The sequence below is a fragment of the Bidens hawaiensis genome, unplaced genomic scaffold (genome assembly GCF_021521415.1).
Source record: "Bidens hawaiensis isolate Kalapana, Puna unplaced genomic scaffold, B.hawaiensis_p1.1 tig00016461_1, whole genome shotgun sequence".
Classification (NCBI taxonomy): Eukaryota; Viridiplantae; Streptophyta; class Magnoliopsida; order Asterales; family Asteraceae; genus Bidens; species Bidens hawaiensis.
This window is the reverse complement of record NW_027492509.1, coordinates 272,227-289,265: the sequence shown is the minus strand read 5'-3', so window position 1 is coordinate 289,265 and position 17,039 is coordinate 272,227. Positions and strand designations below refer to the sequence as shown.

Genomic DNA, 17,039 nt, shown 5'->3' with positions numbered 1-17,039 from the left:
TTATGTGTTGATAAACCTGCAATTCTGCCTCACTTCACCATTAACATAAGTCTCAGGATTAGTAATATTTCCCATTTTAACCATAGACTCAGAAAACTGTTCAAAAAACGCGATCTGATTTTCGGCATATTTCTTCACAAGTTTATTCGTTTGAACTCCAAGAACACTTGAACAGAGTTCTTGATCCGAGTTAAGAAGACCTTCTCCTCTAAGAAGTAAGTGGTAATACGCGTTATCAAAAAGACTAGGTGAAATGTAGTCCATTGCCGCTTCGTTATTGTCCCCTCCACTTGCAGCCGGGCACGTTGACTTTAATGTTTTGAGGTTTGACTCGGCGATAGTGGGAATTGTTGCGGTTGTTTGGTAGTCTCCGTAGATTCTTGCTCGGTAACTTGTACAACGAGCCATCCCGATTGTGTGAGCACCTAATAATTAAAGTTTTCAGAGAACATAATCACTTTCAAAACGCACAAACACTCGTTTATACTTTTAAATCGGTTAATATCATAAAAAACCAGTATACTTTCTTATTTTTCACGAAAACTACTTAACTTTTGTATATTGTATCTCAAATTGTAAAAAGTCACTAAAATACCTTGTTTTTATATATTAATGTTCTTAAGCTAGTCTAAAATACACATGCTTGTGAATTATTTTTAAATAATTATTTGTTATTAAAAGTGGTCAAAATATGACAAGTTTTGCAAAAGAAAAAGAAATTACACTATCTTATTTTGACCAATTTAAGAGTGAATATTAACAAATTTCATATATTTTAAACAAGTTTAAGGACTTTAATAAAAAATTATTTTATAACTTTTTTGTTTATTATTTACATGATGAAGGACTTATATATATATATATATATATATCAAAATTAGGTTGAAAAGATTTGTTTTCTAATTTAAAAAGTACGTTGGTTTTTTATGATATTAACCTTTTTAAAATTTATAAAATATAATATTTACCAGAAAGTGCAACCATGTCGGTGACGGAGAGGCTTTGATAGATAAACTTAGCAATGATGGAGAGAAGACCATCGTTTGGACGGGGAATATTTGATTCCACCAGTGAAAAACTAGCCGTTTTCGAGTCTTCTCTTGACTAAAAACTCACATTTTTATGACTATATTATTAAAAACAAAGATTTACTAAATAAAAGAGTTTACTTTGTATAAGAATTGATAACCAACCTTTACAATAGTCAATAGATGATACAAATCTAAGCTAGAGGTTTAAACAAGCCGAGCTCGGCCCCGTGTCGTTCAAGATCTATATCTAAAACTCGGGTTGTAAGTTTTCAAACTCGATATTTGAGCGGGCATGTTTATTATTCTTTTCTAGTTTTAACTACATATATCTTTATTAATTTAATTTAAATTTAATTAATTATATTTATATGAATAATGGGCTCTTTTAAGCTTGCGGTATGCAAGCCTATTGAAGTTCGGTATATAATGCTCAGGCTTGTTTACAAGCTCATATTTCAGTTCGAGCTCGTTTAACTGTTTAAGCACATCTCTGTTCTACCATTTAGAAAGTCAATAGCGAGCCAATCTCAGGTAGCCTATAAGCGAGCCAGCTCGTTTATACACCATATACCTCAAAACCCATGTTAATTCCCGTCACGGTAAACAAAAAACAATACATTTTCTTAAACAAACCGACCTTAAAACCGCAAAACCAAACTCAAAATTGCATTCTATTCGGGCCGAGAATCCATTTTCAAGTCCAAACCAAATACTAAACCAAATACTGAACACTAAAAACACACAAAAGTGACAGATCCTTAAAAGGGTACAGGTATAACAAGAGATAACACACATTGTCTGCTCAGTTTCTACAATATGAAATAAGTATGAAAACTTTGAACTCAAAATCAAGTATACAACTCAGAATCAAGATAATGATTTTTATAACCAAAGCTTAACCCTTCATTTTCATCATCAGCCTCAATACTAACATCCATATCCACCAACACATCCTTAAGCAACAAATCTTTTACCATCTGCACCACCGAACCACCCGACTCAGGCCACGAGACACACAAAGTCGCCTTGATATTCATCATCTGGCACCGACTCAACAAAGCAGCACCCAACCCTTCCAAAACACTTCCCGAAGGAAAATAGTTCAAACGTTTCAAAAGCGGGCCTTCTTTTCTTTCCCTTGAGGTTTCCAACTTCAATGCAAATGTATCATCGGTTGAAATTCGTCCACGATAGTTTCGGCTTTGAACAGAGTCGAAGATAAGAACCCGCTCGGGAATAATATGTTGACCGATGAGCGTTTTGGCAATCGAGTGGGTTCGTTCTGAAGAAACCGAGTATTGAAAGTTGGCAACGACAATGGATTTATCAGCATGGTTGATTGCGTACAGGTTGCAGGATTTGTCTTTAAGAGAAGGTTTAACGGAGTTCCCTGAGGTTGGTGTTTCGGGTAGAATTAGGGTTCCGATAAGGGTTTTAGGGGATAAGTGGTGGAGTAAGTTTATAGACGGGGTGGAGATGGCGATTATTAAAAGAGCGGGTCGGATTGCGGTTTTGGAATTTGGAGTGGAGAGTGATAAGAAGGGTGACGGTAATGGTGCTGCGGGTGGAGCAAAGTTGTTGAGATCTTCTAAGAAGAACCGTGAGGGAGGTGGTAACTCGGTTAGCACGTCTTCCATGTCTTGTTTTGATTATTATTATTACCTAAGATTTATGCACAAAAGGTTTAAACAATATCAGAAAAACGTCTCATTTGAATCATATCACTTTTGAAACGAATCATACACAAAAATTTCTTGCAGAAAACAAACAAGATCAACATTATTTGTGTAAAACTGATATCCTTTCTACACTTGTGATCTTAATATTCGGATAATGATATTGAACATTAGGCAATATTATACATTTTTTGGAAGTAAACCAAGGAATTTATGATCAGTACCTAAGGGTGTAAACGAGGCAAGCCGCTCGCAAGCTACTCGAGATTGGCTCAAAAAAAGCTCGAATCAAGATGAGCTTAAACGAGCTTGAGGCCTCGAGCCTAAAAATAAGCCTGTTTAATAAACGGAACTCAGCACGAGCTTCACTAATCAAGCTCGCGACCGTAACCAAGCCTAACAATAAGCTTGTTTAACAAACGAGCCCAGGCAAGAGCTTCACTAATCGAACTCGAACCACCTCGCGAGCCTAATCAAGCCTAAAAATAAGTTTGTTTAATAAACAAGCCCAAGCTTCACTAATCGAGCTTATGCCAGTTTGCGAGCCTATTATTTATATTATGTATATTTAACATATGCTTATTTAATAATAACTATTATATATAAAACTATGACAAATATAGCAAATAATGTCATATGTAAGCTTATAACTGAAAAAATACATATACAATATATATAAAATAATTGATAAATAGAAAACAAACCGAGTCGCGCTCGAGCTTGGAAAAAAATATTCACGATCCAAACAATCAGCGCTCGAGCCTCGTTGAGTTCGTTTACCCTTTCCGGAAATTATAAATTTCTAACCCTAGTATAGCACAGATTCAGGTACACAATTAACAAGTTGCTGTTACAAGCAAACAAATGCATCATATAGTTCAATAATGCATACACTCATATACTCAAAACCCTAATCACTTGCCTACTAGCTTCATTAACAATTGTTTATTTAACCTACTTGCAAAACAGTTAATTAGCACTATAACATACTCATCTCTCTAATTACAAACCTAATTAACAGAAAGTTAATTTAAACATTTCTTGAGCAGGAAGAAAGACGTAATTGTGCGTGAAATACAGTGGAATTGAAAGAGTACATACTGAGTGTTGATGAATATTAATCGGAATTACAACGGTGAAGTGAAACTGTCGTTCGCCGGAGATCTGATGTGGCTACTGATACTATGTATTGTATTGTATTGTATTATATTGTATTGTAGTTTGGGTCTATTTTGACAAGTGTTCTGTTTTTGAGGGGTGGTTTTGTTACAGGTTTGGTCCCTTGGGTATGCACACTTTTCAATTGGGTACACTAGAATTTTATATTAGTAAATTGAGTCCCTTGGTGGAACACGTAGCGATTTCCGATAGGCCACTTTAGTCCGTCGGATCATAAGTGGCTTACGTCGGATCCGACAGTTTTTTCTGGTTATTTTGGAAAAATTTCTTGAAAACCATCAACAATGGTTATTTGGGGAATTTTCTAATGTTTTAATCACCGGACAATTTCATGCATCCTACTAGGGGTGTCGATCGGGTTTTTTTTTCCTGGTTTCACATTGTTGGGTTTGGGTTGTTAAAGTTTTGTCTTGATGAAAATCAACCCACAACCCATCCCAAAGTAATATGGGTTGATCGGGTTTCGGTAATTGGGTTGGATTGCTCGAGTTTAGGGTTATTATGTGTAAACAATTTGGGTCGGGTTAAGTTTTAGGGTTGGGTTAGATGTTAATATACCAGAATTTTGGGGCGTGCATGGTTCGGTTAATAGCCTCAACCAATTAACCAATCGGTTTTCGGTTAATCGATTCGGTTTATTAAGTTATTTTTTCGGTTTGTCAGTTTGGTTTGATTAATAACCAAAATCAAATTTGGGCTAAAAAATAAATATTAACCTCTTTCAGATTAATTTCGGTTAACTTTCGGTTAATGTTAACACCAACCAATTGGCTAGAATGATTTTTTTGTGCAACATGAAAAGGAGTGTTAGGTTTTTTTCTTTATGGTAATAACCTTATAAACAAAGTAGCACATAAGGAGAAAAGATGCAAACTTTAATCAATTACAACATCTCCTAAACCGAAAACGTAACGGTAAAAGAATGCAGTTGATTAACTATAACCACCAAGAATCCTTGATGATTAAAAATCCAGTGATTACAAGAAAACAAAACTATCAACAAACTGAACATACATCTCCAATTGTCTAAAGTCTAAACCATCATGCAGCAACAAGAGTTGACTTTGTATATCAATATTGACATTTGACTCTTATCTATACAAGTCTGTCCATTAACAAAACACTGCATAGTTTAATCTTTGATCCAAAATACGTCTCCCACCGACCTGCAAATAAACGCAATATTATAAAACTTTTCTTTTTATTAAATCTTAATAATTTCAAATTTTACACCAACTTTGCGACAGGAACGAGATATCAATCGTCATGTTCTTTATCACTATCTGAATCTGTAAACATCCCGAACCAAATAACCAAATCAGCATAAAAAGGAAACCTTTTTTTGATCAAATAAATTAATTATTTTTATTAACATACCAGAACGAACATCGTCACTGAGTCTGCCTCGATCTTGAATTTGTTTAACGAGCATACGGTACATAAGCACCCACCAGTATACATGAAGAACAAGCAGACAGTAAAGAAGCGTGTTGAACACATAGTAGTAATGCGGGCCCTCCTTAATATGCTTGTCCTTATCCAAACTCACAACTACTTCATAACTGAAATTAAAAAAAAAAAAGGTATTTGAAAATATTGTTAATATAAGTAAAAAAAAATAATCAAAATTGGCATATTATTATGTTCTAACCTTGTACTCCACAATATCCAAAACGGGTAATAAATAAGGCGAAGCACGACCCAAGATATTACGAATAAAACAAATGAGAAGCTTGCGAGTGTTTCCGCACCACTGTATTTGGACATCTTGCCTACTTCAAGAAACACATCGCTTGCATCATGAAGCGCTAAAATAATTGAGCCCGCACGAGCAAACCTACAAAAAAAATATTTAAGAAATTAACATGTTGATCCTTAGTTTCAACCAAAACAAATATTGTCGATCCTTAGTTTCTACAAAATAATAATAATAATAATAATAATAATAATAATAATAACAATAATAATAATAATAATAAAACATATCCTACCTTAGTTTCTACAAAAAAATTAAAAAAAAAAACAGATCCATCCTTAGTTTCTACCAAAAAATAATAATAATAATAATAATATTAATAATAATATATCATCATCATCATCATCATCATCATCATCATCGTACTCAGTATATCCCACCAATAGCAAAGCTATGGTAGGGTCTGAGGAGGGAAAGATGTACCCATAGGGATAGAGAGGCTGCTTCCGGTGAGACCCCCGGCTCAATAGTAGTTTTGCATCAAGCCTTGGACATAAGGCACATAACACTCAATCATCGGGACACCGGCTGATCGGTGCATGTACCCTTGTCTTTCGGCTATCAGCGCCACCACATGATGCCTGATTAACCTTCCGCCACTTTCAACGTTATTTTCACAAGATTAGTAAAATAACGTTAAAATACGTTATTTTCACAAGATTAGTAAATAACGTTAAAATAATAATAATATATATTTTTTTAAATAATACCCTACCTTAGTATCTACCAAAAAATAAAGATAAAAACAGATCCACCCTTAGTTTCTACCCAAAAAAAAAATCTACAAAATAATAATAATAATAACAATAATAATAATGATCAATCCTTAGTTTGTATAGAAAAAGAACATACCAATCCTTAGTTTCTACAAAAGAAAAAAAGAAAACTAATAACCTGCAAATATAAGACATCATAATAAGAATGGCGGTAGCAACATGATGTCCCATCGACACACCAAAATCAGATCTTCTTGTTTCCCAAAAAATCAAAGCAAAGATGGAATACGTGTAGAATCCACCCGTATACATGTACAAACCTTTCAATTTCAACCTGGAAATCAATTACATTATTAATATTTGCTTGTTATAGTTAAGCATTAACTATGCATAAAATAGCAGAGAGCTTACTTCATTTTCTGGTCTGGCCATTTCTGGTCACCGGGACCTACCCAAAAGTTATTTGTGTTAGTGAACCACGGTTCGTTATAAGTTACCGCCAGTGCTAAAATTTCTGCTGAAAGAAAATAAATGCATTTCCATGCTGACTCTTTGAATTTTCTTATCTTTTTATTTCTCTCGTCTGTCTCGACTTCTAGCTTCTGCTGCCCCTTATCAAATATTAACCATCTACCTACCCGCTGCAACACGCAACACAAATATAAACACATTTGTTTTATTAACCATAAATATATCTATCAACAAATTCATGTCTCCCTAGTTTCTTTAAACTATTAAAAGCAATAAAACGCGCATTTTAGTCCTAAATACAGATGAAACGCAAACTTTAATTACCATGTTTACATTAAAATCATTGAAACAATCTAAGATTCAATGGCATTAAAAGAATACAAACTATGTTCATATTAACTCTTCGAGCAAAAAAAAACATTTTTTTAACGAATATGAGTAACGCAGGACTCAGGGGCGAAGCTTCATTGAGGCCCAGGGTGGGCCCGCCCGCCCTGTTTTTTTGCGTATTAGTGTAAATTTGCCTGTTTTCGGCCGGAAATTTTTATACGTGGTGTAAGTTTAGCCTTTTTCGGCCGAAAATTTGAGCCCGGCCCCCCTCATTTGTGAAATTTTGTATGCATTTTGAGCTCGCCCCCCCCCCATGTCTCAGTCCAAGCTTCGCACTGGCAGGACTGAATCTAGGTCGATAATGACAGCAAGGCCACTCAGCGACTTACAATACCATGTCACGCATTTAAATTTAAACTTACAATACCCCATGGAGTATTTAAATTTAAACTTACAATAACCTGTCACGCATTAAGTCAACAGATAATACTAGCTCTCTTATTGACATTCCACATGATCCAATAACAAGAATACTAGATATGGATTTTAAACAACAAAATTCATATACCCATTTGGGAATTTTAAATAACACTTAGAATATTAATATTATTATCATCATACAGAACAGAAAATGAAGAAAATAATTACCTCGAAAATGAATCTGTCTAGGAAAAACCGAATAGTTGGAAAGAAGAGAAGAAACATAGGAAGAACAGCAAAATCCCCATATGTTGGGAACGATTCGTGTTCCAAATCAATCCAATTTAAGATACCCATATTAATATTATCGAAACAATGGGTTTGGTTTGCTAGTGAAGATTTATTTATTTGATGGTGATGAACATAAGTTTCAAATAAAAAGTCCCTTGACTCTTTTTTCTTGTGCATTTAATGCATTTTGAATGAACATTTAATTGGGGGTTTTCTCCGCACACCGCCCCATATGGTAAAACACTCTATCAGTACGGGACGTATAAGGCTATATGTTACGGATTAGGGTTGCTTTCTCTAAATGAGTTTTTTATTTTATTTTCTTTGTTTTCTTTTTGTTTTTGTATTATTAATTTGTTTTGTAGAAAATAATTTTTATATAAATAAAACTATATTTATATATATACACAACCATTACAACGAGTTCGTAAAAATAAAATATAATGTAAAAAATATATCTAAAGGGCAGTGTCGTCGACGTCAAGCCCGGTCTATCACCACTGTCGTCGTCCTTGCGACGTCTAACGCTCGATGTGCTCGTCTGGTGGTGGTACTGTGTACACCTCACCACGTTGGTCGACGGCTAGAATCAATGTTTTCATAACCGGACCGGACACCGAACTGGATGGCCTACCGGTTCAACTGGTCGAACCGGTCGGGCCGGCCGAACAAATTTGGTCAAAAAATGACGGATCAAGCTTAAAAAATGATTTTTTCAAAAAAAAAATTCTTAGAAAACCGGTTCAACCGGCTGAACCGGTCCTCTGTCAGCCGAGCGAACTATGTGAACCGGACCGGTCGGGGGACCGAATCCCGGTCGGACCGGTTCGACCGACCGGTCCGGTTTCCAACAAAATTGGCTAGTATATCAACAACCCAGGTCATCTGACGCTGGAGATGTGACATCCTCTCCTTTAATATTTTTAATTAGGCATCAGTGGCGGATCTAAATGCACGGTGCAATATGTACACGAAACGTGCTGCAGCACTGATGGTTGGTATTAACACGATAATTAAACGTTAATATTTAGAGTAAACAAGAAATTTAAACGATAATAAAACGTACCTCATCTTACTAGTATTGAATTGTTATTATTAGACAAGTACATCTAATGATGGACCATAGAAAATTCAAACTACTTTTGTCATTTAGAATGACAGAACACTTATAAAATTACAATTATGGGTCACTTTTTAAAATCAAAAACAAAAATTCGACTTGTTGAACCATGTTAAGTTTCTTCCTATTAACCAAGTCACTATTTTAGAAAGGTCATCCTTTTGACAAATTAACAATGTCAGAATTGTGGTATCTAATTCATTTTATTTTATTCTAAATTACAATATTTAAACAGATAACCACAATCAATATTCAATAGTCACAAAATTGAGGTTATATAAACCAATAATCAAAAGTTTAAAAAACAAAGACAAAGGGGAATTAAATATCAAACCCAAAAGAAGGAGCAAGACTACTTCGTATACTACATTGTTGTTGATTGTCAAACCTATAACTGAAGACGACCTTAAATAGTCAAGGCGAGATCAGACCGTTAGAGCATACCGGATCGTCCAAAAATAAAGTGATGGATCGAAGCAGCCATTGGGAACATGGGATCTACCAAAAAGGGGCCAGAGCTTTTAATGATAAAACGTGGGAGCCATATGCGTAGACGGAGATGAGATGGACCGTGAGACAAAATCCAAGGGGCTTTCATAAGCCAAAATCGTGAAGCCCAATATACAAAGATAAAACAACTTTCTTGTAAAAAAGCTCGATAGAACCGAGCTTAAACAAGCCTAAGCCAGAGCTCGAGTCTAAAAGTAGACTTGTTTAATATATACACACTTCAACTTGCGCAATACATATAGATAATTAACCTTATATTTGTTTTAGTGCAAGGAATTTAAATTAAACATTTAAATAATATTAGGAAATGTTTCATTTGCTAGTGCAATAGAACACCATTAATATTCTTGGTCACAAGCAAATCAATTCCACATTTATGACCATATATAGATTTTCAAATATAACAATTACTGTAAGCTTTATAGACGGTTCATCATAATCAATTTCCCTTCGTCTTCACAAGTTCTTGACTTGGGGGACCAGGACACCCACGGACACATATTCCCTGTAAACAAGCACAAAACCCACAACCTTTGCAAAGTGGTAAACAATCCCAATTGTATCTACAATTTGGGAGATCATTTGATCGAACCGCCATGGTCCCCAACCGCATGCCTTCACCTATAATTTTAATAACTCAAATATTAGACTAAAATTAAGGAAAAGTAACAAAGCGTTGAAGCATATGAAAGAGTATAATGAGATTTTACCTGATGAAATAAGCGCAAACACCATGAATAAAATCAAAGCTTGTTGTTTGCCCCCCATTTTTTCTATGATTTTTCTTTCTTGCACATACAAGTATATATATACACACAAATTTTTAAAACTATATTTTTTTAAACAAAATAAAAGCCAAAGATGACAAAAAATAGTAGAGTGAAAGATGTCATATTATTATAACTATTTTTATATTTATGTCTTATTATTTATAGTTTATAAGTTTATTATATTTGAGTTAAAAGTTCAAACATAAAGTGCACGTTATTATTGTACCTGTTTCGGGACATGTAAACTAACGTGTGGTATATCAAAGGATGCAGATTTGGGTTGAATCACTAACGCGGGACTAATATTAGTGACATGCTTGGTAAATATTTAATTCAATCATACAAGTCATTAACTTAAAAAAGATATGAGATATTAGAAAAAAATTGATTTAATAAATTTTGGTATTTTTTTGGGATAAGTTTTCGCTTTCACATTCGATAATGGGTTGATAAATTAAATCCTTTTAAGTTTCTTCATTTTGCACTAGGTTATGGACCGAATACAAGGAAGTCACGGAATTATAATAAGTTAATAATAGTGTTAAACCAATCAATGTATCGTTTGGTAGTATATATGAAATTGTCGTCTAAAATAAGTCATCATAACTCTAACAAAAGCCAACTGTCAACGTGTTGAATCATAAATCCCACACGCATGAGCAAAAGCCAGTTAAAAAGCTGAGTGTAGTTGTGATAAGGGGTAAATATGATAATCGTGTTATTGCAAAGAGTGATATGATTAAAAATACAAAATTTGAGTTTTGAAATTATAAATATGTTCATATGTTCGATATATAAAATAATTTGATTAAATATCTACACGTATTTTTTATAGAACAATATCACTTAAAAACAAGATTTTGAAAACAAGACCGGAACAGCCGGTTCAGCTACGAAGTTACGGGTCCGGTTACAGGAAACTAAACCAGAGAAGAAAAAACCGGCTCGTTATTTATAAATCAATACTAACAATCGGTGAGACCGTCCTATTTATGCCTTTAGTATAAAAGACCACATTGAAGATTCATAAATTTGGTTTGGTCCATATGAAGAAGGCAAAGGTGATTCATTCCATTATTCTTAAAACTTTTTGGTGCTTGTGGAAAGCGCACAGTAAGTTTAATTTTAATATAAAACGTATGTCTCATGTGAAGTTAAAACCGTGAGGTTTTTCTTTGGGTTTGGAATTGTTCAAAGAATGCGCTGATTAGTTGGAAGACCGGAGATCTTTTTTTTTAACCGTCATTTGGATCAGTAAAGAAACCACTGACTCACCCGGTTATCCTATATTTTGTCGCATGTGAGACTTGAACCTAAGACCTTTTTTTTAAATTAAAGTCTTTAGATGCATCATCTCAATTGCTTAGATAAAATGAAAATGCTTTTAAAGGGAAGCTTTAATTTTGGAGAAAAATTAAGAATAAGATGTGAAGATTAACATGGAGATTTAAATAAAATTAATAGTTGGGATTTGTGATCTATAGTATGGAACTATGGATTACCAACATTTCCAAGCATAACTATTAAAATATAATAATCAACAAAAGTCTTCGGCTGCCTCACCGCACTTAACTCTTCTTCAAAATCTGTATTCCTTACTAGTTCTTATTGTTCCAAGTCTTATGCCCCTTTAATCAACTGAGCTTTTTTGGCTTGAGGTTTGATGGCAATTATCACTCTCACACTATCCACCTACACAGCCACAAAACGTACATCCATTGCAAAATGGTCGATGAAGAGGTATGTACCCGCCTTAACATCGAGCGGGGCGGGTCAACCCACAAGATATAGACAAGAGGCTTGAAATCAAGATATCATGAAGGCACAAAGCCAAAACCTATGCGCACAGCGCATATCACATATGCTCACATATCACATATGCTCACGCATCACATATGCTCACGCATATCATATATGGTCACGCATCACATATGCTCACGCGTATCACATGCTCGCGCACCATATATGCTCACGCATATCACATCTGCGCGTGGCGCATCTGCGCGTGGCGCATATCGCATGCTCACGCATCATATATGCTCACGCATATCACATCTGCGCGTGGCGCATATTACATATGCTTGCGCATATCACATCTGCGCGTGAGAATAAGGAGAAGACTTCGCGCATCCTCAGGATAGGCGCATATCACACGTGCACATAATCAACCTCGTCCTTATCCAAATCAGGATAAGGACAACCTTGATTGTGCTCGTCAGCAAACCTTCCAGAAGGTATCCTTTAAGGAATAAGAATATGCTGATGTTGACAGCTGCCAATGAAAGGTGGACAACTCAGCAAAACCCATGTGCTACCACGTGATTGCACATGGGTCAGGTAAAATGCCTGGGTCAGAGAATAATCAATGAAAAAGCACCAGGTGTCCTAAGGACACGTGGCGCAAAGCAATAGGAGGAGGCCAAAAAGGCCCTAATGGGATCTGAGCCCAATCATTGGAAACCCTAACACTATAAATACCACACCACCTCCACAAGGGGAGGTAAGCAAGAAAATACATTCCAATTCCTTACTCACTCTCAGATTATTATTATCTTCTCCTACAATCTCTTATTCTCACACCGGAGGGTTACCCCAAAGAGGACCCCTCTGTCCCTTTCTGAGGGGTAAGTTCACGGTGCTGCTCGTTTTGTAGGTGGAAGAACTCATACTCCGGAGAACCATCGGTGAAATAGCATACTCGTACCCGAGGAAAGTTGATCGTCTACCAGTGAGCCGATCCACGTTTCTTCATTGGCGCCATCACCTGTTACAACGGCAACAAAATCTCATCAGTTCTCTCTGAAAAACTTCACCATGGTTTCTGGTGTTCGAAACAGCAATCAAGTTCTGGAGGATATTGAGCGTGAGGATGTTAATGAGGGACAGCAGTTTCTGAGGGTGCCGCGTGATTCTGCGCGCACCACCAGTAACCATCCCTTCATCACAACTCCTCATAGCCAGACTGAAACTCCTCCAGACGATCTCACGTTCCAAAATTTGACTGGCGCGAAACAAAAAGGACCAATGGGTCCAGAAGATGAAACAAATGACCCTAAAGAATGGCTCATAAACAAACAACGGCGTTTAATGGACAAATACAATGAGCTGGTCAAACACAAAAAGTTAGCCGACCTAACACAAAGGCTCGCGTTTGATAAGCAAACCATTCAAGGAACAACAAAAAGGGCGCGCGCGCCGGAAGATGGCCACTCTGTTCACACTGAACACGCTGATTTCAGTGATGAAGAAGTGCACAGCATGAGGAAGACGCGAGATACTCATGCAGGAGGCTCACAGCTCCGCGCGCACATGAACATGGCGCCTGGAGCCAAAGCCGATCTGGATCTGTACACACCGTACAACCCACCAGCGAGAGGGCAAGTGGACGTAACCACACCATACAGGCCAGCCATCTTGGTGAAGCATTCAAAATTCACTGAGCGCATCGCGAAGGCTCCCATTCAGCACAAAACCAAGATGCCAAGTGGTTTGGGCAAGTACGATGGCACAACAGATCCAGACGATTTCTTACAAGGTTTTTATAACACTGGAAACCTAGAAAGCTGGACGATGCCAACATGGTGTCACATGTTTGCTCGCTGCCTCACGGGCGCGGCGCGTGTCTGGTTCGAAAGCTTGCCGACTGGGCAAATCGATGGGTTCGAAGAGCTATTGGAGAAGTTCCAAGCTCACTTCGTACAGCAGCGCAGACACACGCGCGACCCTGATGACATCATGCACTGCGTGCGCAGGAATGATGAAACGATTGAAGACTACATAACTCGTTTCAATCAGGAATCTCTTGCAATTGGAGGTATCACTGAGCAACTCTTGCGCGTGGCCTTTATACAAGGTGCGCGCAGTGATCAACTCCGCAGAGCTCTCGTGAGCAGAGATGGCATGCCAACCACTTGGGCCAAGCTAATGGAAGCATCGCGAGTCTTCGCGCGAAATGAAAAACAAATTGCCCAAGATAGAGCAAGAGAAAGAGGGCACCAAGCAGAAGCACCGCGCAACAACGAAAGGAGGGGCAAACAAAACTCTGTATGGTCCAGGTTGCAACAAACCAGTTTTTCTCCCGCAGAAAAGCAGGCGCAACCAAGCTCACCCCAGCCCCAAAAAGACAGTCGTAATCGTGGAGAGGGTGACAAGAGGGAAGGCGGCAGAGAGCCTAACAGACCTCTACCAAGAATATGGACCCCCCTCACTAAAACGCCTTCACAAGTGTTAAGCACAGAGAATGTCCAGTTTAAAAGCCCCAAGCCACTACACTATAAGGGACCACCAAATAGTGGCAAGTATTGTGAGTTTCACAAGTCCACAGGGCACAACACCGATGCATGCCACCATTTGAAGGATGCGATTGAAAGAGATGTGAAATCAGGCAAGTTGGCTCACCTGGTGAAAAACCCAAGACCAGAGAATGAACAACCAGATGGAGCCTCAGCCAGCAAAAAGTTCAAAAGAATCTGTGTAGCTGAGGGAGGAAGGCAAGGGCAAAGATCGAGAAAGAGAAGCGCGCAAGTCCAAGGAGATTGGCGCGAGCAACAAGTAATCTTCCCAAGAATCAGGGGAGGCCCTTCTATCAGCAGTCCTCTAGTCATCACTACACACATTGCTCATTATGAAGTGTCAAAAGTCCTGGTGGACACTGGCAGTGAATCAGACATCATGTATGAGCAATGTTTCAGGAAGTTGGATCCAGCGGACCAAGCAATGCTCGAAATTGTGAATGCACCAATCTCGGGTGTTTCAAATGAAATCATTCACCCCTTAGGTCAGATACAATTTGAACTAACTATGGGGGATGAGAAACACAAGCGAGCTGAAATTGTCAACTTCTTGGTCTTGCCCACCACCTCATGCCACAATATGATCTTGGGTAGAGGAACGATTGCCCAATTCAACGCCATACCGTCGCCAGCGCACGGCGCGTTGGGGTTCCCGACACCAACAGGTGTAACATTTGTATACCGAGATCATTTGTGCGCAGTGACAAGTATTCCGCGGGAAGGGAGAATGAAACTTCCAATGGCAAACAACGCACCAGAGGAATGGATTCTCAACCCAAAATTCCCAGAGCAAACAATCACAATTGGAGCTACGATATCAGACGACACAAGGTTGAGAATGAAAAGGTTGCTCACAACGTATATGTCGGTCTTCGCGTGGCAACATTCTGATATGACTGGGGTTCCGCGAGACCTGGCGCAACATTCTCTCAACACGTTCAAGTCCGTAGAGCCAATTGCTCAAAAGAAGAGAATCATGGGGGATGAGAAGGCAAAGGCCATGAATGAGCAAGTAGAGGATCTACTGCGCGCAAACATCATCCGCCCAATACGATACCAGACATGGGTAGCCAATCCTGTGATGGTAAAGAAGAGCAACGGGTCATGGAGGATGTGCATTGACTTCAAAGACCTCAACAAAGCATGTCCAAAAGATTGTTACCCCCTCCCAAACATTGACGCGAAGGTGGACTCCGTGGCGCCATTTAAGCTCAAATGTTTTCTGGATGCCTATAAGGGCTATCACCAAATTCAAATGGCACCACAAGACGAGGACAAGACTGCCTTCAGAACCGACAAGTGTGTTTTTTGTTACACAAAAATGCCCTTTGGTTTGAAGAATGCGGGAGCCACCTACCAAAGACTCATGGACGCGGTTTTCAACGAGCAAATTGGAAGAAACCTAGAAGTCTACGTGGATGATTTGGTGATCAAAAGCAGGGAGGAAAAACAAATGCTCAAAGACATCGAAGAAACCCTTTGGCGCCTAAAGGAAGTAAACATGAAGCTCAACCCGAGCAAATGCACATTTGGCGTAGAAGAAGGGAAATTTCTCGGTGTAATGGTCACCAAGGATGGTTTCAAGGTGAACCCAGAGAAGGTGGAGGCTATCCTTGACATGCCCTCACCATCCACCATGAAAGAGGTTCAAAAGTTGAATGGTAGATTGGTATCAATCAACAGGTTCCTAGCGAACCATGCAAGCAAATCTACCCCATTCGTTAACACATTGAGAAATTGCCTAAAGAAAAGCCAATTCAAGTGGACGCCTGAGGCCGAGCAAGCTTTCAGTTGAGATAAAAGAATGTCTGATAAATCTGCCTGCGCTCACAGCTCCACTTCCTGGCGAAACTTTAACATTGTACCTGTCAGCAGGAGAGCGCGCCATCGACGCAGTGTTGTTGGTGGATCGCAAGGGAATCCAAACACCAATCTATTATGTGAGTCGGGTGCTGACAGATCCTGAGACGCGCTACTCCATCATGGAAAAGTTAGTTTTGTCACTAACACACGCGTCGCGCAAGCTTCATAGATATTTCAATGGTCATCCTATTGAAGTTCTGACTGGTTACAACATCCAGCAAGTCTTGCGGCGTCCCGCGCTCTCAGGAAGGCTGACAAAATGGGCGCTGGAATTAGGAGAGCACACGATCGCCTATAAGCCTCGTCCAGCAATAAAGGGACAAGTCTTAGCTGATTTCATCGCAGAAATCCCTGAAGGAAAAATTGAAGAGGCTCAGCGCGAGGTAGACCCTCCGCGAGCCAATAATGAAAAAAATGTTTGGAGATTATTCACTGATGGAGCTTCAAACAATGAAGGGTCCGGCGCAGGCCTCAAGCTGGTGGATCCAGAAAGTCATGAGTATACTTACGCAATCAGGTTGGATTTCAAGAGCACCAACAATGAAGCTGAGTATGAAGCCCTGCTGGCTGGTCTGCGCATCGCGCACAAATTCGGAGTTAAAAAGCTAGAGGCC

At 38.3% G+C, this 17,039-nt stretch overlaps 2 protein-coding genes and 1 pseudogene across 4 annotated transcripts; all 3 read right to left on the bottom strand.

Moving 5' to 3' along the window:
• Positions 1-1,614, bottom strand: LOC143551533 (peroxidase 11 pseudogene; annotated as a pseudogene). The gene is made up of 3 exons (XR_013138521.1): positions 1,603-1,614; positions 969-1,104; positions 1-425 (listed from the first exon to the last, which is right to left on the bottom strand). The product of XR_013138521.1 is annotated as a peroxidase 11 pseudogene (transcript).
• On the bottom strand, positions 1,577-2,947 carry LOC143551545 (uncharacterized). The gene has a single exon (XM_077041950.1). The coding sequence runs from the start codon at positions 2,666-2,668 to the stop codon at positions 1,880-1,882; it is 789 nt and encodes a 262-aa protein (XP_076898065.1). The 5' UTR covers positions 2,669-2,947; the 3' UTR covers positions 1,577-1,879.
• Positions 2,948-4,787: 1,840 nt separating this feature from the next.
• On the bottom strand, positions 4,788-7,971 carry LOC143551544 (ceramide synthase 1 LOH3-like). 2 transcript variants are annotated; one of them, XM_077041949.1, is made up of 7 exons: positions 7,808-7,971; positions 6,770-6,999; positions 6,537-6,692; positions 5,538-5,723; positions 5,264-5,448; positions 5,120-5,175; positions 4,788-5,052 (listed from the first exon to the last, which is right to left on the bottom strand). In XM_077041949.1, the coding sequence occupies exons 1-6, from the start codon at positions 7,934-7,936 to the stop codon at positions 5,144-5,146; spliced, it is 918 nt and encodes a 305-aa protein (XP_076898064.1). In that variant the 5' UTR covers positions 7,937-7,971; the 3' UTR covers positions 4,788-5,052; positions 5,120-5,143. The 2 variants fall into 2 exon arrangements, with proteins under 2 accessions (XP_076898064.1, XP_076898063.1); XM_077041948.1 differs by having other exon boundaries at positions 4,789-5,052; positions 5,124-5,175.
• Between the last annotated feature and the right edge of the window lie 9,068 nt (positions 7,972-17,039).